A 21,132-nucleotide genomic window follows, 5' to 3' on the forward strand; every position below is an offset into this window, starting at 1 on the left:
GGTAACAGACTGCAGCATCAACACTGCTGCTCTCTGCCCAAGGGCGCTATAGAGTACAGACAGGGACATCCCCCGCCAGCCCCATCTCACGGAGGCTGAGAGAGACAGTATTTATGCCTAGGATAAATTCAGCTACATCTAGCACATATAATTCTAAGTACATCAGAAATATTTTGCTCAGAATTGATTTTTGATAATGCCATTAATATTGCACATTACATTTCTATTCAGTATGCAGTTTTCCTTCCAACCCAGAGAAATTTCCTGGAATTATTTTCATTCATTCCTTCCTTGCACATTGTAAGAAGTCACCCTGAGTTCCTCTTTTATCGCTCACCATCTGTCAGAAAGCAGTAGTCCTTGGTACCATCTGTGAAGGATGTTGCCACAGAAACAACTGTACATTGGTCCTCCTTTCTGTCGTTAGCAGCCAGGCATGGCTCTGCCAATTGGTAGCTTCCTCTTTCTAGAACCAGCTTGGCAATCTGAAACAATGATGAGCGAGTTCTAGTTACACAGTACACAGTGAGCCCGAAGTCTTTTTATTTCTCTTTTTACGAGAATGGGGTGGATGGGGTGGGAGGGGAAGTTTCTTTTGGCCCGACTTTGCTACTGTGCTTCGTACTAAGTGGAGTTTATTCTACTGGGTATCTTATCGAGCTCTGCTGTTGTACAAACCTGGCCAGATCTCTTAAGATGTTCCACAGCCTGTTTGTGGGTGATGCCGCAGAGGCTGATGCCATCTACTTCCAGCAGGCGATCACCTGAGGCAAAAGAACAAATGAACAAACAAAAGAAGAGTCAAGTTGCTTTGATGTTCAAGTTCTTTGGGTGCAAACCTCGAGGCTACCCATGTTGCAATTGATCTTCATGCTTACGTGTGTCAAATTATGTTACTTTGTACGAAAGCAATACTGTTCATTGTACAGCATTCTATAACCAGCACTTAAAACATACCAGGCTATTCTGCAAGTAAGTGCAGTGATACTATCTGGTTATCACAGCAACGCCGAAAGTAGGTGTCAGAGTCGCTAGCCTGATGTGCAGCTACAGAGAGCAGCTGCGCAATGTTGGTATGAGGCTCCTGGATTTTCAGTGGGATATCCACACGCAGTAGAGGGAGGAATGATGGAATGCATGTTACATTTCACTGTTGTATGACCTCCAACCCCAAAGGTGTTTCACTGTCCCCGTGGCAAACATTCCACACTAACGCTGAGTTCTCAGCCAGAGTTTTACTGCCAGGCACGTTACCTATCTTTATTTGTCCGTCCTTATCTGCTGGTCCCCTGGGAATAATTGACTTCACGTATATCCCACCGTGACGCACAGTGGTGTTAATTCCACCCTGCAAAGCAGATGCCCACAGATTAGCGTGGAGTCTTCGCATGTTCTTCCTGTCATAAAAATCAAAGCAACTTACGCATGCACTGCAGAGCAACTGCTTCAGGTATTACTTTTTTTTTTAATAGGGGGGAAAAAAGGAAAGAGGATGTTACTCCAAACTCCCATCTAGTTGCAATATAGTTCCCTAGGCAGAAATCTTATTTTCTCAGGAAAATGCAGTGCATTTCTATGTGGCTATATAAAAATATTTACTAAATGTTGATAAATTTTTCCTGATGCTAACATAAACATGGGGTTGCATCTTTCAGTCAGTCTCCAGCCCAGCTTCCAAACTATGCAATATCCATTCAGCGATTATTAACCTTTCAGAAAATATATAAAGCATGGACCTGAACTTGTGCAGCCACTTGAGAGCTTACAGCTCAGAGGAATTCCAGATTAACCTAAGGATCACGTTCTGTCCATCTACATCCCCTGGCCAAATTATTATGAAAAATCAGCCCTCAATTTCTTCTGCAGGCAGTGAAATGGCTGTTTCCTACTGCATTTCAACCAGGACTGTAAAGACATCGCAGTCTTGAGGGGTAAATTCACCTTTGACAGCCAGGACAATGAATTGTTATTCAGAAGTGGCAGATAGTTTTCACTGCTGCCTTCTCTGGCACTCTAAATATAGGGTGATCTGTATTTCCTTATATTAGGAAATAAAATTGGCTAGGGCCCTATTGCTGTCCTTCGGGGTAAGAAGCATGGCTTATCTTGAGTCCGTACAGCAAAACTTTCAGCCCCCCAGCACAGGTCAAAGCCATATTGGGGGCTGTCAACAACTAAACGGTGCCCGTGGGCTTGAGCCCATGCCATGGTCCTGGGTAATCCGCTTGCACAGACACAGCCTCGGAGCTCCAGGAGCTCCAGGGGAGCAGCAAAACTAGTCATGACTTGGGGAATTCTTTGCGTCGCTGCATTTTCTAGAGGCTCTGGCTATACCCCTCCCTGACCAAACTCCACTTTCAGTGGTAGGTCTTGTTCTCAGCTTGAGGAAGGATGAAAAGGGCTTGTACTGCCACGTGCTTTATGCTGGTACGCTTCTTTCACAGACTCAGCGGGCAAGAACGGGAATGAGCAGAGCCAGTACTTTATGCTTTCTCTGTCAATCAATTGGACACTTAGGTTTGAAACATGCCATGCTAACAGTTTTTGTTATCAACATATTTTCTATCTTTGTTCCAGATAAACGCGCTTCCCTGTGCGTCTTGGTCATGTAACAGTTTGACAGACACACTGAAAGATTAACAGTAACACTTGCAGTCACACTGATTCCAAAAGTCCCGTCTTCTTTAACAAGCTCCACAGTATAGATTTCCTTCGAGTCGGTTTCAGATGGAGATGGTAAGTGCAAAGAATCATCTTCCTGTCTCAAAAACATAAACGCTAATGAGACTACAACATCTCAGTAAAAAATGGGGAAAAAAAAGGAAGGAAAAAAGAGGAGAGAAAGTTTCCAGGAGATATAAAGGGTTCGATCCTGCTGTCCCTGTAAGCCTGGAGTGGTACCATTTACACCCTTGTCATTATTTCAAGCCTACACTAATGTTACTCAAAATAGAATCTGTCTAAATGTGCATAAACTGAGTATAGACAGGGAGGCTGTCTAACAGTAGGAAATTAGACACAAAATGTTGCTGTTCTGTGTCTGGTTGAAAATTTAAGAGATTGCAAGAAAATAATCAAAATTTTGTACCTCCACTGGAAAAGTGAGGAGAATTTTTAATAAAATTTTGTGGAAGGGTTTCCCCATTTTTTCACATATTCTAGACGTGTCTGTCATTTTGACATTTCCAATGTAATTTAACAAGCAACATCTTCTGAGGATTTTGTTCTCCTTTCCTCAATTTTTTAACTTCTCGGTTACTTTCCATACTTAATATAGCTGGCGTGTTGGTAAGAGACATGCTGGGCCTAATATTACTGAATAGCGTCAAAATCTCAGTTACCTCCACATCCAGGTTATCAGCTGAAGGAACTGCAATGCCAGGGCCCAATTTTGGTGCGAAACTCCGGGAAAGAGCCTTCTCAAGTTCATTTATATTTATGTCCTGTTCTTTGGGGAGAGCTGTATGACAATCCTGAATCTTTTTTCTCCCACTGTCTACGCAAGAGATCTCAGATCCACTAGTGCTGTTTCCTCTTGATGGATTCTTTTCTTCATTTAATCCTTCTTCATACATGTCTGTAAAGCCATACCAAAATAAAATATTGCTGAATGTGAACAGTAAGTAAACTTGAAGGCAAATAGTCACTAGAAGTTGACTATTTTCACTGCTAGTTATTATAACTGGCCGTGAGTAGCAAGAAAGTACTACTACATCCCAGTGCCTAATAAATACCAGTGTCCTAAGTTAACTATTAGCATTCCAAAGCCAGCAAAGGCATTTGCCTTTATACCTTTGGGTTGAGAGATGATGAGCTCCACTTCATCAGGAGAATTCTGTATGATTTTAACTGCAGTATTAAATGAAACACCCTCGAGACTAATATTATTCACAGAGATGAGTCGTCCTCCTTAAAAATAAAAAAAAGGATAAAACCAAGACAGAGCGCTTCTAAATAAGGAAAAAATCCAGAGTAGCTAGCTTTAAACCATGCAAGTATTTTAATTCTAATTAAAAACTAACAACAGTGACCTGGTTTGATATTTCCAGCTCTGTCTGCAGGTCCCCCAGGGATAATTGAAGCGATAAAGATACCGAGGTCTAGTTTTCCTACATTTTCTCCTCCAATAATTACAAAACCTGCAAAAATGAGATAGCATGAGAATGCAGAGACACTGGCACTATTGGAAAATATGAACCTTAGGAACACAAAAGGCTCTTACTCCAATGGTGTAAATTTTATGCATGATATGGAGAATGGGGAGCTCTGATTTGCATGGCATCAAGGTCTTGATTTGGGAGAGCTTTAAACTGATGTTATAATTAAAGTGTGCTGTTGACTTCAGTGGCTATTTAAATATAATTTCTCAATAAGAATACTTTTCTGGCTTGGGACTTTTAAAGATTCCAACTACTTTCTTACAAGAGCCATAAACTATGTGACCTTAGTATTTAAAACCTGCAGGAGGAAAATTGTTTAAAAGCTCATTGGATAAATTTGAACATCATTCTACATCATGTAGTCTAGGGTCCCCAAGGTGGGCTGCGTAAACCTCTAATGGATATGTAAGAGATATCTAAGGTATCTAAGAAAATTAAGTCTATTGTCAAGTAGTTCAGTTTCACTATCCTAGCTCAGAATATTCTGCGTATTGTGGAATATATTCTTCTCACTGGTAGAATAATTGGGTTTGGGATCAGGATATTCCACTCAGACCTGCACCATTTCAAAATTTGATGTTTAGTTGTATTAATGGTCAGCGGTGAAACCTGATGGTCCTCTGAACTCATCCACAGGAACAGGATACAGTGCAGCATTGTATTATAAATATGATATCCAAATGAGAATCCAAAATATCAGGAAACATTCACGTTAAGCTTGTGTACACATTTTGCACCACCACAGGCAAACTTCTGAAAGTTTTGCAGAACATCGTCTCCCCCTGTGTAAGGTCTAAGATAAATAAGGTCCCTGTGCATGCCTTTCAGATGCAAAACTAGACCCTTGTTCCTTTCATTCTACTCCTAGTGCTTGGTCCGCTTGACCTGTGTGGCCTTAATCCTCTAAAACAAATGTGGTCTTGAATTATGTGCTTAGTCCTTTTTAGTCCTGGAAATTCTAAGTCCTTCGCAAAGATTGGTAGTCTTATTCTGTAAGAAGGATAAAAGAGGTGAAGAAGGTTACAATCTTTCTCAGCTTGAGTCAGCAAGTATCAGTGTTAGCACCAGCATCTGACAGTCCCAGCAACAAACCTAACGTTCATGTTCCTAACTTACCAAATCCATTCTTAGGGTCACGTTTTAGGCTGACACAAATGATTTCTCTTTCTAGACCACTCAGCAAAGCTTCTTTTTGAATGGCTGGTGATCCAGGTGCTGCAGAAACAAAACAGCTACAATAAATGCAGCTAGAATAAATGCAAGGAGAGAGTAGATTCATATAGTATGCAAAACTGGGGGTTCAGAAATGAAAAAAAAAAATTATATTCTTGTTTGCAACATTACCATCACTTCTGAATCAATATAATGCAGGAAGGAGGCTCAAACAAGTGTTTGGAAATTTGTGTTCTTTAGAGAAGTGTGTGTACGGCAGCTGTGTAAGCCTTTCTATAATGTCTGTTTCTGGGAGAGTACACATTTATCTGCAACATTTTTATTAAGATTAGGATATCTAAAGAGTCAGGCGTGTAGCATCCATTGAACACGAGGGTGATTTGGACACAAAATCTCCTATGGGTTCCTTTGGAAATTCTAGCCTTTGGCCCTGCAGGTGCAATCCCACCAGCACTGGGTGCAATGGTGACTTTTGCAGTGTTAACACCACTTAACGTTGTGCAATTGCCACAGTGTGTTTCAAGTACAGTTCTAGTTTTAAAATGGACTAGCCACATAATCATAGCTTCATATTCTATAGATCAGCTCACCGTGTGCATGCAATACGGCTGCTGTTAGAAAATTAGGAGTCCAGCTCTTATTCCAATTAGTGTCATGCAGATGCAAGAACAGAGGAAGAACCCGGAGCCTATGTTGTCTCAAGCATTATTTATTGAGTTGTGGATCTCAATTGCAAATCAAATGATGGCTTCTGAGCACAGGGATATCACCCATGTGAGAGCCCTGGGTGTACTGAACTACAGCTCTGAAGCACAATAGGCACCATTGATAGAATAATTTTATCTCTGAGTCCCTTACCACATATCCTGATGGAAAGCAGGAGTGAAAGGGAAGAAAACAGCTTGTCTTGCTAAATGCTGGGTTAATTCCCAGGGCTAGCAGTGCAAAAGGATATTCTTTAATCTGTTAAGTAGAATATATTTTGGTCTCCTGCTATTGAAACTATAAATATGGAAGGGTACTGTCTAACTTTATGATTATTTTACTCACCACTGATTGTGTTCTGAGTTGAGTGGATAGAGAGGTAGTCATAACTCCTTTGCTTTCCGTTCAAATTGGTGTGCATTTCTGACTGGGATAGCCCTGATGTGGATCTGCATGGCAAGAAATTGAGGCTGCGTTACAATAACAAATCAGCAATGGTATTTAGCACTCTTCATTGTCATTAGTCTGTCCCAGCCAAGTTGGGCATACACGTTTATAGCCTTTCAGTGAGTATTCTGATTTCTGGGCCACATCTTATTGTGGAGGAGAGGTAGTTCATCCTTGCCAGCATTTGCTTCCAAAGAACAGCTGCCATTAGACCACTCACATCATGACTGATTTCCCCCTGTGTCTTTCTCTGAGCTGAGTGCAGGCATCAGGAAAACACAGAATAGCCTCGGTATGATTCATTTAGGCCTGCTGTCCATTTAGACAAAATGATGTCTGAAAGTTTTCCTGGTAGTCCATGTTCTTCTTGGCTCTATTCTAACTCTTAGTATTCTAAAAGGTACCATAATTCACCAAAGGCCTTGAGGTGCAGCTGTAGTAACTGCCTACACTGGTGAATGTACCAATGCAAATGAAAAGGAGAAGTTCTTACACTGTTCTCTGTGATTTGTACCTTTAGACATGGAGGAATCAGGCAAGACCTGCTCAAAACCAGCTTCCACTGTGCGTAGAGTTCACATACTGCCATTTCCAGACAAGACACACGGACATTAAAGATTTGACGTTTATTCCTTATTTTTATCCTTCTCCATAACTCAATAAGCGGTTCATTCCTGAGTCCAGTACAGATTTAAATGTCACCCTTTTTCAAGTTCTTATCTGTTAGACTGTTAGCTTCCTGCCTGTGTTTGCAGTGCTGCTGGTGCCTGACAGGGCCTTTTGGTGTGACCACAATAAAGACTGCAAAAATAAGTCCGCCTCACAGTTTACCATAGTGGTTTGCAATGATATAGTCTATGACTGAGTGTTCTCACACAAGTTTAGAGGAAAAAGCAAACCTACCTGCCAAGATTGCTTTTGTCTCTAGTCCTGTTGTTGGTTTCCACGCTGAGGTTATCACAAGATTTGCTCATCATCCCAGCAGAAAGGTTTTCCAGATTTGCTCCATAGAGCACATTCTCTGAACGAGAGAGTCTCTGAATCAGGGCAAGGTGTTCACGCTGAGCTGCATATGCAGAGTTTGATTTGTCTATTTCCATAAATTTACTTTCCTCTGAATAAGAAGGGAGAGGGGAGGAGGAAGGAGAGAGAAATCCACTGATATTATCCCATCTTTTTCAGCTCAAAGCTTCTTTCTGTCTAACCTTTTGAACACGCCAGCAAAAAGGACTGACATCACAGATACATTTGTTTTGGTGTCCTTGAGTATATCTAGCCCTTGGAGTGAGTGGAAAGGCTTTCTAATCCATTTCTTTCATAGAAAGTATATGCTGTATTTAGATTTCATTTCTATGAATTACACTGCAAGTTCACTCTCCACAAAGATAGATGAAATGTACAACCCTGTATAATTTAAATGGGAATATCCCTGTAAAGTATATTTTGTAAACATTTGGTGGATGAGAAGTATCTGTCAGAGACTGAAACAGCCAGGTTGGTAGTTTCCTGTCCTTCACAGGCCCACCACTTCAATATACATATATCTGAGACGACAGGAGCTCTACTAACACACGCTCTCTGAAGTTCAGAGAGGGGCCAAGGAGCTGGCTGTTTGCCCTGAGTGACTTGCCCAGGCAGAGTTGAGTAGGGGACCATCTTGGTGGCAATGCTTGCTTTCCAGTTCTCTCTCTCTGTGTGAAAACCACTACTTGCTTGATGACATCTGGGCTATGCTATATATGACTCCATCCTTTCAAAAGATTTTGTTTCCCTGAAACAAGATAGTGCTGGAGGATTCATTGATAATTTACTTAGGTTCTCAACTGGTGGGCTGGAGAGGGGATGTGAAGGAGACAGGGACAGCAGGCAACTGGGGACACGTCAGAAAGTAAAACAAGAACCCTGCTTAGTACAGACCAGCACAAATATGGGCCTTAATTCTGCTTGTATGTGACAGCTGACCTCCCGTGCGTTTTCCTAACAAATACTAGCCTGAATGCAACTTCCTAGAACACTACAGCATTAAACCTAGGCTCCCTCCTTCCTCAGGGGCTTTGATCAGGGGCATTTGTTAAGGCATGAGAAGGCTCAGCTGTCCACAGTACTAGCGCAGTCTGAGTTGCCATGGTGATTCCAAAGTGGGGGGGTTGCTAGCAAGTTTTGAAGAAATGGTGACTTATACATCTGAACAGTGAAGCAAAAGGGTTTCCCTCATGCAGGAAGAATTTTATAATCTCTTACAGTCTCACTGTGGTGGCAAAGGCAGCATTTTGAACGACTGCCTATCATTGCCTTCACAAAGGCTTTTTTTCTGGGACAGCAAGCACACACCAAACCTTAGAGACCGCGGTCAGGTGGCTTGTGTAAGTCTGGCTGGTTTCTGTGCTTTGAGGTGCTTGTAGTCAGGACTTGGGTTATAATTTTCTTAGCTCTCAATCTCTCTGTTCTCTTATACACAGAATGTAGTAATTTTTATTACGAAATATTATCACAAGCAAATGTGACACAGGAAATTCTAAGATTCACTATTAGGACTCATTTTTATGCTATAAATCACAGTCCCACTAAATTATGTTTGAAGACACAGGAGCCCAAGCAACAAAAAGTGCCTTGAACCTAAATGTCATCCTAGCACCTTTTTCCACGGTAACAAATCTGTCCGTGTGGAATTTCATTTTTCATGAAATAATCTTAGTGGGAAAGAAGCAATATATCAATCATCCTGTTATATCCCATGATAAAATTTCATTGCCAACACTTTTACAGTTTTACTGGAGGAAAGAGTATCCCAGCAGATAAGGCACGACACTTGATTCTCCTGCTACGAATCACTGGGTCAAATATTCAGTAGTTGTAAATGATGGTGATTCTGTTCAAGGCAAAGGACAAGTCCTCAGCTAGCAAAAATCCACATTGCTCCACTGAAGTCAAGAGTGATGACAGCTGTCAGCTTAGGCCGTTATTTCTTATGTTTCCCCATAATGATCCTCACCCATCTTTACAGAGCATGTTGAGAACCGTGGGTGAGAAGTGCTACGTAACTGCCCTGGGCTGAGCAGAACCTTGTCTTACGAACTATGGAAAATCTGAAGCCTAAGGAGGTAATAGTCATATCTTCTATAGATATGGTAAATCCTAAGAGCAGCTAGCAGCTACGTCGTTGAGTGGGTGCAACGGATGTGCTCTAGGTTTGGTGGTTTTGTCCTGGGACTGAACCATAGCGTTGCATCCCTGTCTTCTGCAAGGATAACCGGTTAATTAAATTTAGCTCCAGCATATCTGGCTGCTACTACAGTTATTCTTTGTGTGGAACATTTATCAGGTTACATTTGGGGTAAGTCTGATACATTTATTCAGAATTCTCAGCTGGTTTCCTGAAGGGAAGTGTAATCATGCCCTTTTTTCAAACCTGAGTTCAGCTCTATAGTTATTACCATCAGAGAACCCCTCTCCAGTCCCTGCACACACACACTCACATGCACGTGCTAAATTAGACTTACAGACCTCTAACTTCCAGTGAAGTAGGAGACATTATTTTCTGCTCTGCAAAGAAGAAACTGAAGCATGGTGAAACTGATGTGCCAGGTTCTGATTCTCAGCTTCACCAAGTGCACCTTTCCTAAAACCTAACCTTGTCCTAAGGCCTAAATAACAAAAGTGCATTTATACCTCACCTGATGACGTTTGCCGAAGTTGCCTAGAATTCATCTGTGCATTGAATTTGTGCTGGGCAGAGCAGAGGTCCAGTAGATATTTACATGTCTTTGCTGTATCAGTAATGAAAGTGTGTTTCTTGCCACTGAAGCTGCTTTCAATCATGAATTTTTTTCTCTAAAGGGAAGAAAAAAGCACACAGCTTGCTTCATATATCAGTCATTACACTGAAGCACTGAAAGTTCTTTTGTATAATCTTGCTGGTTTGTCCAGTTGTATTTACGCCTGGCTGCATGCCTTTTGGGTGCAGGGAATGCCTGTCGTAAGTTCAGCAGTTGTTAGTGAGGTGTCTGTCATTGGGTTCATAACTGCCCTATGTCGAAAGTCAAGAGCATTGGGAGCAGGTTGATAGAACTGGCAAAATATGGCCCTACAGATCTTAAAATGATTAATCTAATATGAAAATCAAAATATCTTCAAGCGGCAGAAGAGCCATTTTGGGAGAGCCAATAGGCTGGGAAATGTGGGATGCAGGTTGACACCTACACTGTATGATGGTAGGTTGATATGCCTCTGATGGCAAAATACCATTTAGGAGTATAATAAGATCTGCAAAGAGGGAGACGTGATCCCATAACCTGAGGTAGGAAGGAAAACAAAAGGGGGAGAGAAGTAAAGACAAAAGAGGAACGAACATGGAATATGCCATAAAGAGGTTTGACAGTCTCTGTAACAGTCAACACCAGTTTATTCAGTTCTACAGTAATTTAACTCCAGCCTTGGCAAAATACTCCAGAACTAAACCTCACTAAGAACAGGGTATCTTGGGATCCACATCCAGATCCAGCCGTGATTTTAGACTGTTTTCAAAAAGGACTTGCCTGTACAGAATGAGTCTAATCCTGGCTCTGAACGCAATAAATTTATCAAAGTGACAGGCAGAAGGGAAGTAGAGTGGAGAAGAGATTCACTTGGTTCCAACTCACATGAGCTGAAATTCTCTCTGTTTCACGCCACTGGAATCTTAAACTGGCAATTCTTGTGTGATTTTTGACCTCATACACAATGATGCCTTTGGCACAGATTCCCAGGATGATGTCCCCTCCTGCTCCTTTCTTCTCTTGCGACACATGATAGAACAACACTCCGTATTCAGGAAGTTGCTGAGTGACCTTGTAGAGAAAAAGTGCATTTAACATGCATTATTCAAAAAGAGGCGTGGGGAGAAGAGGTAGGTAGATGGGAGGGGAAGCAGTTTTGAGTGCCTTTACTGAATATTCTTTCACTCTGTCAAGAAACGTTTGGAAGCCGTTACCGAATTTTCATACCTATTGCCTCACAGCTTCATCACCTTGTTTTGGTACATCATGGAGCCATTACGTGTATTCATTTTCCATGTGTAAAGTTGAACACACACCTCATTTGAAGAGGATTTGAAGGAGGATTATGTAGCTTCCTGCACAAAAAACATCGCGGTGGCACTGAGGTACTCAGCGTCACTGCTACTTGGCACTTGTCGGCGTTTCTGAATAGAAATCCATGCAGGATTAATGCTGCTGGACTACTACTAGACCTTATTTCCGTTATTTTCTATGTCTTTGTTCCCCTGAGCGAACCCAGAAGCCACGAGGTACAGCAAATACGATGATCTTAGTAAAACTGCTAATACTTTGGTGCCAGGGCTACTCTCACATTGTGTGGACTTGTGTGGTTTCCTTTCTCCAACAGTGATGACCAACTAGAAATCTTAACTGCAGCGACACCAGCCTGCAGCAAGCTAGCTCAGGTACATACACCCATTCCTTCGTGGCTATCATCTTTTAAAATCAAACATGATAAATTTCCATTGCCAAGAATCTTATGTTATAGGGTTTGCTAAATTGTACCTCAGATTATCTCACCTAAACATGGTGGTGACTTTTGAGGGAGTTTCACTGCCCCAGAATTCCCTTCAGTGCCAGACTTCAGAGTAACAGATCTTCAGTGTCGCTTCTTTCTTGCACGTTTTTTTGCTATGCATTTCACCTGCTCCTTGCTGGGTGAAATGTTAAGTAGGATTATATTTCAAGGGATGGAGGAGCCAGCTTCTGCCCCTGCCATCTAACTGTGCAGAGGGTGCTCTGAGGAACTCACCCAGAGGTTGAGGTTCTGGGTGTTGTTCCTTGTCTTTCTACCTCCTGCACGTGGCCACAAAATGTCAAAATGTGACCTGTTACAGAACTATGGAATATGAGGATGGTTTTCCATTCCCTTTTGTCGTCTGCAGATCAATATGAGTTTATTCTAAAACTTTTTTTTTTTCTGGGAAGCTGATGTAGAATCCCCAAATGACTTTTCAACCATGAATAGAGATTTTCAGTGGCCAAAATAAAACACTTTAAGACGATCTGGTTTTCAGAACGCATCCAGAGCACCAATGTTCAGGTCCTGAAAACTGGGGCATCTATAATCACTAGCTGAATCTAGGTTTTAATATTTAATCCCTTTCATATTTGGAATTTGCATGTTCTTGCTGTGGGGGCTATCTTTCTCACTTTGTATAATGTGTTGACTCCTTCTACAGACTTATTCACTGAAACAGATACTAACAAAGCTGCTTTTCTTCATTGGATTTGCCACGCGTGATGGGACTGTCATTAAGGCTAAGCTTCAATTTATTTCTTCAATTCCACTGGCAGTGTTAGATGAGGAACATAATTAAACAGCAACTGAGCTAAAATGATGCTATAAATAAAAGCATGTGGCACTGCAGCAAAATGGCTGCTGATATTTATCCATTATCTAATGCCTGATTATTTTTCATCTGATGGAAATGAGAGAAGTTTGTAGGAGAAGGGGAAACTGGGGGGGATTAAATCCCACATCATCGTGACACCATAGAGCCCTAGAGAAGTAGTCATGAGAGAAAATACCTCAGATAACTCCTTCCTCGCTTCCAGTGTTCATAGATATTTTTAAATAAATAACCACTACATGTTTAGAAAGTGGCTGAACAGCTGCTGTAGTTTCAGAAGTCAAGAAAGTGCTTATTCCCATGTTCTATAATCATCTCTAATATATTCAGTAGGTGTATTTATAATCATCTGGAACGCAGACATGTTGGTAACATGCTGAAAAGTTGCATCAATCCTTAGGATGTTGAAAACACCCTGAAATGTGATTAACCCTTTATAAACTATCAGTGAAAGGAAAGCTACCATGTAAATGTGATGTAAGCTATTTAGAGTGACAGTGTCTACAGCAGAATGAAATTCTGAGTTTTTTGTTGACTATGCAAATTTGTTCACCTTATCTAAAATCCACTGTATCAGGCAAGAAGGAAGTAATAGACAATGGTAGATAGAGAGGGGCTTCCTCTCTCAAAATAAATAAATAAGGTTTGGGGTATGGCAAGTTACCTTTAAAAATTCTAGTTCAGCTTCATCCTCAAACAGGGAACGATTCATACGATGCAATTTAGCAAGCTCTCGCTGTACATATGCCAGGGTCATTTTCTCTATTCGGCTTGCTGGAATGTAGTCTTCGACACGAAAATAGTTCTTTCCATGCATCTTTGGGAGAAAAAAAAAAAAGGAAAACAGAGAGGAGCCTTTTGTTCTTCTTTGACTTTTCTTATTTGGTGCATTTCCATTTTCAGGGTGACCCATATGCTGAAGTCACCCTGTTGCCATGTCCTAAGAGAAGATGGGGAACAGCAGGGAGTGTCCTGACAGCCAAATGTGCCGCCTGCACCTGTGCTCAGCCAGGTGCTCAAAGCACACGCTACTTCTCTGTGCAGAGGGGAGAAAAGAGCTGGGCCTACAGGCATGCCTGCAGTCTGGCAGGTAGAGCTTCATCAGTACTGCCTGCAGCGGGGGACCCGACGGGATGGATCTGACCAGATGGATCGGGCTACTCAGAGTTCAATTAATAGAGCTGCACTGATTTATTAACTGAAGATATGGCAGAGAACACAAATGGGTATTTTCTGTACAGTCCAAGACTAGGATAACTAGTTCAGATATACCCTCAGTGACCTTCCTGTCTTTGCGGCTTGTGGATCTGAGCCTACACACAAAATAGCTGTGAATTCTGGAGTGTTTATTTATTTTTCTCTTCCGTGTTTTCTAAACTCTTTAAGCCCCTCTGCACATGCAAGGTATGCCGATGTTGGAAATTCTCTACAGATTTTCTGGAGTTTCTTGGCTATGCTATCGATTATGAAGGACCAAGCGCCTTTCATCATTCTGCCACAGTTCCTGCAAATTCATCTGGCTCATTACTGCTCCTTAATCAGGCAAATTTTGTAATTTTTCAAATTAAATCTGGAATGTGATTACTGAAGGACTTAGCTGAAATTATGTGCTATTCACATTTCTTCTTTAAACTCTATGTGCAAAAGCTGCAAAAGCTGTTGAGAGAAACCTCGGAGAAATACTGTATTATTTATCCACACCTCAGAAGCGTAATTGCCAAGCTCTGCCTGCAAAGCCAAAGCGCCGAGTTTCAGGGCAGTCTCATCATTGCAATATAATCGCTCCTCCAAAATATCTTTACGAAGCTGCAGGTAAAACTGATGCCTTGTCAAGCCGTGCCTGGAACACAGAAGGGTTTAGGAACACAGGAGGAGCCTTGAACAGTTACCCTAAATGCTGCTGGTTTTCCTGCAGTCAGCAGAACCATGCACTTACTGGATAACATTAAAGTGGTTGACAAAGAATTTTATCCTTAGAAAGAGTGTGAAATTAATGATGGAGGTTTTCTTCTTGGGTTGGTCATTCCAGCCATCTGGGGCCACTTTGTAGAGTTTGGTCTCCTCATCCAAAAAGAAGAATTCTTTACCTGAAATGAGAATTTTGGGTTCTGTGATAAGTCTGGAGATAACTTCGGTAGCTCAAAGTTCTGCTGTCTTCATTTAATGCATCACTAGCAATAAAAAATAAAACGGATGTCAGCTGATATTTACTTCTCTGTGCCATGGCTTAACTTTTTACTTCTTTGCTGGAGAACTTAGGAAAACAGTGTGTAATTTAGGATTACAGTTGTTAGACGCTGGATTGGTGGGGTGTGTATGGAATCACTCAAGAACTGACGGGGCTTGCATTCTGCTCACCCTGCAGGTGCTGCACCCCATTGTAATCCTCATGCCCCCCACACAAGGTGTGCTTCTTCCTAGTGCCGCAGCCGTGCTTGCCATCGGAAACGGGCTAGGGAGGCGTGGGTCTTGTAGATGAAATGGCTGAGTCTGTACTCCAATTTATATCTAGAAACAAGGACAGTCAGCCTCCCTCAGTACAGTGCTTCCTGGAATTTCTGCTGGAGCTACATGGCATTATTCCAGTGCAAGGCTGGGACACAGCCTTTTCTGCATGGGAATATCAGGCAGTAACAGGATGGTTGTGCTGATGCACAGTCCTAGGCTAGACATGCGTTACATTAGTGCAGTACAGTTTACAGCAACATACCTTACTTTGGCTTAAGCTTTGGATCTGCTTTCATCTGAGAATCTTAAAAGGAACTTAGTGGAATTCATTAATAAAGTGGCTACAGAGGCACGGAGGGAGAGGACTGTTACTGTAGTTAGCCATGTCTCCTTACCTTTCAGGTAAGCCAAGCCAAAGTAGAAATGTTCCACCAAGTTTGCATACGCCACCACGGTGTCGAAAACATCTCTTGCCTTTGACTTGATGTCACATTGCACCTCAAGGCACTGCCCATTGAGTAGAATCACATTGAGATCCCTTTGGGACAAATAGGATTTCCCTTTTTTAGTCTAAGAACATATAACAGAGAGCGAAGAATGAGTGCCAAGTACAAGCAGTGCGAATTCCACAGCATTTTATTACTGAGTCCCCCTAGTCTCCTGTCTCTAGATAAGCTGATGGAACTGGTCACAACACATGCTGTTCCCTGCCTCCCTTCTCAGAAATGAATAACAGAAACATTTCTAAATTTAAAAATCCCAGGGAATCCCAAGAAAACAGCTGAGCATACTCAGACTCTACGATCACCAGGATTATTCTAGATTTGAGGGCAATTCAAAATTTTTTTGCCCTCATTTTTATTGCTGTATGCTGCACCCTTTTACCTTATTTTAATGAAAGGCAGAGGACATGCCTGAAAACTGGACTCCAACACCTTGGCACTAGGTGTCGCATTGCATATTTGCTATATGATCTTAACCTCAAAAGTCTTGTGCTAAAGTGAGCATTCTTAGCAGAGGAGGATAAATTAAGCTATTTTCACACCAACAGAAATAACTATGTAGCACTGAGAATTAAATGACCTCCTTTCAAGTCTCGATACCTCTGCAGGAACCCTAACTTGGTTTGGGAGGAGGACATGGCAAGAATAAGGGGTCGGGACTCAGGTGCGACTTACAAAGAGCCCCAACTAAAAGGTCACTAAATTAGTTCCAAATTCTTAGTGTTCATACTTACCACAATTGATCCAGGCAGCTGTAAGGTCACTGGTGGTTCACTAGACAAAATAATAAATTCTGGACCTGAAAACTGTAAGGAGGCAATTTAGAAATTTAATAAATGTCTTCTTAATGTAATGAAGCTCCCAAACACCAGTACCAATGAAACCCACTTCTCTTGATCTGTACGCGGTAGCTAATTGACTTCAGTGTCTAATAAGGTGCAAATGCTGATTGAAGACTCCTCTCTGCTTGGGATCTCTCCTGTGTGGACTCTCTGGGATCTAATTAGGGGCAAGCTCACGCTGAAGCCTTTTCTTCTGTACAGGCACATCACCAAGATCCATTTCCTTTGCAAGGCACCTGTTTTCATGACACTTACAGAAACTTAATTTCTTCTGAGACCTTTTCCCATTTGACTCCCAGGTTGCTACGAGGACAGTCACAGACATGTACACACATACATACACACCACTGCGATTTCATAAGCCTAGCTTCCATAGGGAACCAGACTAAAATGCAGAGCTGCTTTCTTCCCCATAATGAAGGCAGACTGATATTTCTTACCAGCAGACATTGCATTCTTTTGCTTTAACTTCAACAAACTTTAATAGCACAAGATGATTTTTTTCTTGCTGAGCATCCACCTCAAGCCATTTTGCATATTGGTTCATCTGTGCTTTCAGATCCTTGAAGCAGACAGAAATAACTAAATGTCTGCAAGTGGTAGCATGTGGATCCTTCCAACCATTCTCCATAACTTAGTACCTTGACCCATTTAGGTCTTTTTTTGAGAAAATGTATAGTTTGTTTCATAATACTAGTATTGTCCTGCCAACGGACAGTGCAGGTTTGTATCACTAGCACTTTGTTGTGACAGTGGCTGGACTCCTGAGGAAATCAATTATTATCCCAACAAAAATCATATTAACAAATTGAAAACTAAATTGATATACAAGAAGGTAATTTCCCGAAGTATCTAATGAAACTCTTGATCAAAGTTCTGCCACTGGTCAGTCTTGAGCGTGTGAACTGGGTGCAGGTGAGAGGACTCACCAGCCTGAAACCCGTCCCTTCCACACAAGAAAACTCCATGGGCAGCAGCACTGAGGAGTTTTCTGTGATTCAGTTATGTCTGGATCTTTGTGATCCAGCTGCCAAAGAAACATTATCCATCCCATTTAACAGAGTCCTACAACAGATCAGCAACTGGAAATAGACCCTTAGGTGAACTACTGGTTTGGCACACTCACTGCCAGCCTATGCTTTCTGTCCAGGCATACACTGTAACAAAAATTTAAGTCCTTTGAGCACCGTTGACAAGCAAGGGCCTGGGTTCAGTGTCTCTGTAAATGTGTTTGCTGTTCTGAAGCTCCTGTCAAAGTGGCTGATGAAAACAGTCCATATGGTATTTGACGCTTGCAGAAATCACACGTGTAGGTCAGAGAGGGTTCGATTATACGCTTTTGCTTAGTCTTTATGGACAAGAGCTTTCACTGCCTTCAGTTCTGAGTTACCACACCTGGATCACGCCTAATTTGGGGTCTGTCAATTTAGAATACTCATCTAATGAGATGACTCAGTAGCTAATACGCACATCACAGGCGAACGACAACTGGATGGGAGGTTTCTCTTTAGTGATATTTACATTTTGAAATCAGCTTATACGTTTTTTATTAGTCACCTTTTCCTTCCTGTGGAACAAACATTTCTGTGGTGCAGCAGCTGCCGTGTAGTCCTTTGTAGACACGGAGAAGGTGGAACCTAAACTGAGCAGGTTCTGTCTGCTGTTCTTCTGAGTTCCACCAGGGATTTCTTCTACAGCGCTGACCGACCTTCAAAGGAAATGCCATAGTGAGCAACATATAGCATGCAGTCAAAACAACACAGACCTGAGGACAAAGAGTGCAAGGTACATTGATTGGCAGAATACTGTGAAATCTAGGGCAATATAAGTTGTTAAGTGTTTCTTTACAGAAAAATAAAAATAATTTAACGGGGATAATATTACTCATGCCCTTTATAAATAAATCTAAACCCTGCTTTAATTCAATAGCAGTCGTCTTTTTCATTTGGTGATCCAGATCTGGTTTAAGTCTGGTGATGCCAACAGGCAAAGAACAGCCCCATGTCTTCCTGGGAATCCTACAGGATGAAGTCAATTCCTCGCTTGTTTTCTGAAGCAAAAAAGCTTCAGAAAACCATAACATTTGTTGTTACATTATTCAGAATTTTCCAGGAACGGGAACTAAATTATTTGAGTACTAATTCATTAGAATATATTAACGTCTTATGGAACTGAGGGAATTTCCAATTTAATTAAGAGAAGGACGTGAGATCTCAGATCAGAAAGCTGTCTTTATACTATACTTTTAACTCATAAAGTAATGGTGTTTTCCACATGAGCAGACACACGTATGCTTAGAATAAACTTAAAATATAATCTATATTCCTATCAATGAGGAAAGAATGATTTTGTGGTGTAGAAGGAAAGGGTTTTTGAGGCGGATTTTTGTTAATTACATTTTTAACAAATGCCAAAGTCACACGGAAGCTTTTTTGTTCCAAAAATCCCAAAGTTTTATCCTTTTCTTTTGCATGTTGCAGAGTTGCTTCAGGGAACTATTCAGGGAGTTTCAAAAGGTTTTTAACAAAGTTAAAACGACAAAGTTGTCTATCTCTGCTCCCTGGTATCCAGGGACAGGACACATGGGAATGGTTCAAAGCTGTCAGGGGAGGTGCAGACTTGATATTAGGAAGCGGTTCTTGACTGAGAGGGTGGCCAGACTCTGGAACAGGCCTCCTGGAGAGGTGGTCGATGCCCCAGGCCTGTCAGTGTTTAAGAGGCATTTGGACAATGCCCTTAATAATATGACTTAACTTTTGGTCAGCCCTGAAGAGGTCAGGCAGTTGGGCTAGATGATGGTTGCAGGTCTCTTCCAACTGAACTGTTCTGTTCTGTTCTACTGTATTCTATTCTATCCTAGTTTGCATTCCTCTGTCTATACAGATACGTAGATATTTTTGTTTCTATCAACGCAACCTCATAAAGATCAACATTTAGCTAAGAAATATGCCTAAAAATGAGCTGAAGTGACTTTTGTGGGTATAAAAATGCTATTAGCTCAAAACCCAAGAGCCTGTATTAAGACGACTTTTTTTTTCCTCTGGAAAACCCTTCCTATTATTAGTCCTGTGAGGTGAGAAATCCCAGACTTGACAGCTGTATCTTTATACATAGGCCGCAGCCCTGCGTATACTTACAAGCTTAACTTTATGAGATGTAAATTATGTCGGCTGGACTGCATACAGAAGTGAGCATGTCGATATCAGTAAGCTTTATAGATCGTAAACCCATCACTAAGTTGTGTGCTGGCTGTCCTCCTATATGAGAAATTGGTGGTTTCTAAACTAATTATTTCAACTGCACTGTTGTCATGGTACTTACAATAGGATGGTGACCTTGGTAGAAATTCAGTTGCAGATGCTTACAACCAAAAGTGGGCTTTACAGTCCCTGAAGTTCTATGGGAAAGAGCTTGGTGGAAATTTGGAGAAGAGAGTTCATCTTTCAGCAGAGGAAGGGAACGTTTTCTTGGCAGCATGGTTAGATCAATGATATCAAGATGATACCCAGGTTGGTAGTACAGAGGCATGGCAATTACTCCAAAATACTGAGTAAATAGATCTTCTGCTACTGATATCGTTGCCAGATGTGTGATGCGTATACAGATGTCTCTATACACACATATATATGCATGTGCGTAGTTAGACAGGTAGACAGAGAGTTCTTTCTTCAGAAAAGCTGCCACTATCCTGCAACCTGCTTGTAGTTCTTTCTTATTGCAGGTTTAGAGGTGTCCTGGGGTATTTACATGGCTGAGATTATCGTGGCTGATTTATCAGGAAGTTCAAACTGTTTACTTGGGACACATTTAATTGGGAGTTGATCTAAATGGAGCATTTCCTGTGGGCCTGAATTACTCATGTCACGGTTAAAAGAAGAAACTCCTGTTTAACTGGGTCAAGAACTCAGTTTAAATGGGATGCCTGTAGGGATTAGATGGTGCTTAACTATGGGTTTCTGGTCTTTGTGGTGCTTAGAGGCTAGCAGTACTTACATCTCTTCTTCATTTGGAAACAGCCATGATTACAGCTGTACTATGCTAACACCCAGTCTAGAAAAATCTTATTTGGCAGCAGTGGTGTTTCCCTGGCTTTTGAAAAGGAGGTAGAAAAGGAGTTGTACAATTCTCAGCTTTCCTTGTCTATGCCATGGCTGAAATGAGGCTAATCCTCACGACAGAGCGGAGGACTTTACTGCTTGCGTCCCTGGGTTACCTGTAACTCTTCAGTAACGTGGCAGCGCAGGGCTGGATATGGTTGACACAAGTGAGACAAATCAATGTAAGCACTGAGATGGAAATGCAAATAATCCACTGAAAACGATGGGTCATATGCATGGTCTGTCATAACCACTCCACAACACATCAGGCCTCTGCGGCTGTGACAGCAAGGCAAGACCAGATCCAAAATCTGGGTGTAGACAAATACAGGCCCTGCAGGATGCCTTGCCAGTTAAAGCAATGACTGT

At 41.6% G+C, this 21,132-nt stretch overlaps 1 protein-coding gene across 1 annotated transcript in view; it reads right to left on the reverse strand.

Annotated features, from left to right (window-relative positions):
* Positions 1 to 21,132, reverse strand: part of FRMPD2 (FERM and PDZ domain containing 2) — a 69,345-nt gene that overhangs the window by 33,837 nt on the left and 14,376 nt on the right. The window contains exons 8-25 of the mRNA XM_064464474.1: positions 18,224 to 18,374; positions 16,559 to 16,630; positions 15,717 to 15,891; positions 14,810 to 14,960; positions 14,575 to 14,713; positions 13,538 to 13,690; positions 11,126 to 11,311; positions 10,160 to 10,316; positions 7,389 to 7,599; positions 6,384 to 6,487; positions 5,277 to 5,375; positions 4,032 to 4,139; positions 3,793 to 3,909; positions 3,342 to 3,577; positions 2,654 to 2,758; positions 1,255 to 1,348; positions 679 to 764; positions 338 to 485 (exon numbers count right to left, since the gene is read on the reverse strand). Coding sequence (XP_064320544.1) covers positions 338 to 485; positions 679 to 764; positions 1,255 to 1,348; positions 2,654 to 2,758; positions 3,342 to 3,577; positions 3,793 to 3,909; positions 4,032 to 4,139; positions 5,277 to 5,375; positions 6,384 to 6,487; positions 7,389 to 7,599; positions 10,160 to 10,316; positions 11,126 to 11,311; positions 13,538 to 13,690; positions 14,575 to 14,713; positions 14,810 to 14,960; positions 15,717 to 15,891; positions 16,559 to 16,630; positions 18,224 to 18,374 — 2,492 coding nt within the window. The remainder of the gene's footprint in view (positions 1 to 337; positions 486 to 678; positions 765 to 1,254; positions 1,349 to 2,653; positions 2,759 to 3,341; positions 3,578 to 3,792; positions 3,910 to 4,031; positions 4,140 to 5,276; positions 5,376 to 6,383; positions 6,488 to 7,388; positions 7,600 to 10,159; positions 10,317 to 11,125; positions 11,312 to 13,537; positions 13,691 to 14,574; positions 14,714 to 14,809; positions 14,961 to 15,716; positions 15,892 to 16,558; positions 16,631 to 18,223; positions 18,375 to 21,132) is intronic.

This window comes from Phalacrocorax carbo, chromosome 12 (assembly GCF_963921805.1).
Source record: "Phalacrocorax carbo chromosome 12, bPhaCar2.1, whole genome shotgun sequence".
Taxonomy (NCBI): Eukaryota; Metazoa; Chordata; class Aves; order Suliformes; family Phalacrocoracidae; genus Phalacrocorax; species Phalacrocorax carbo.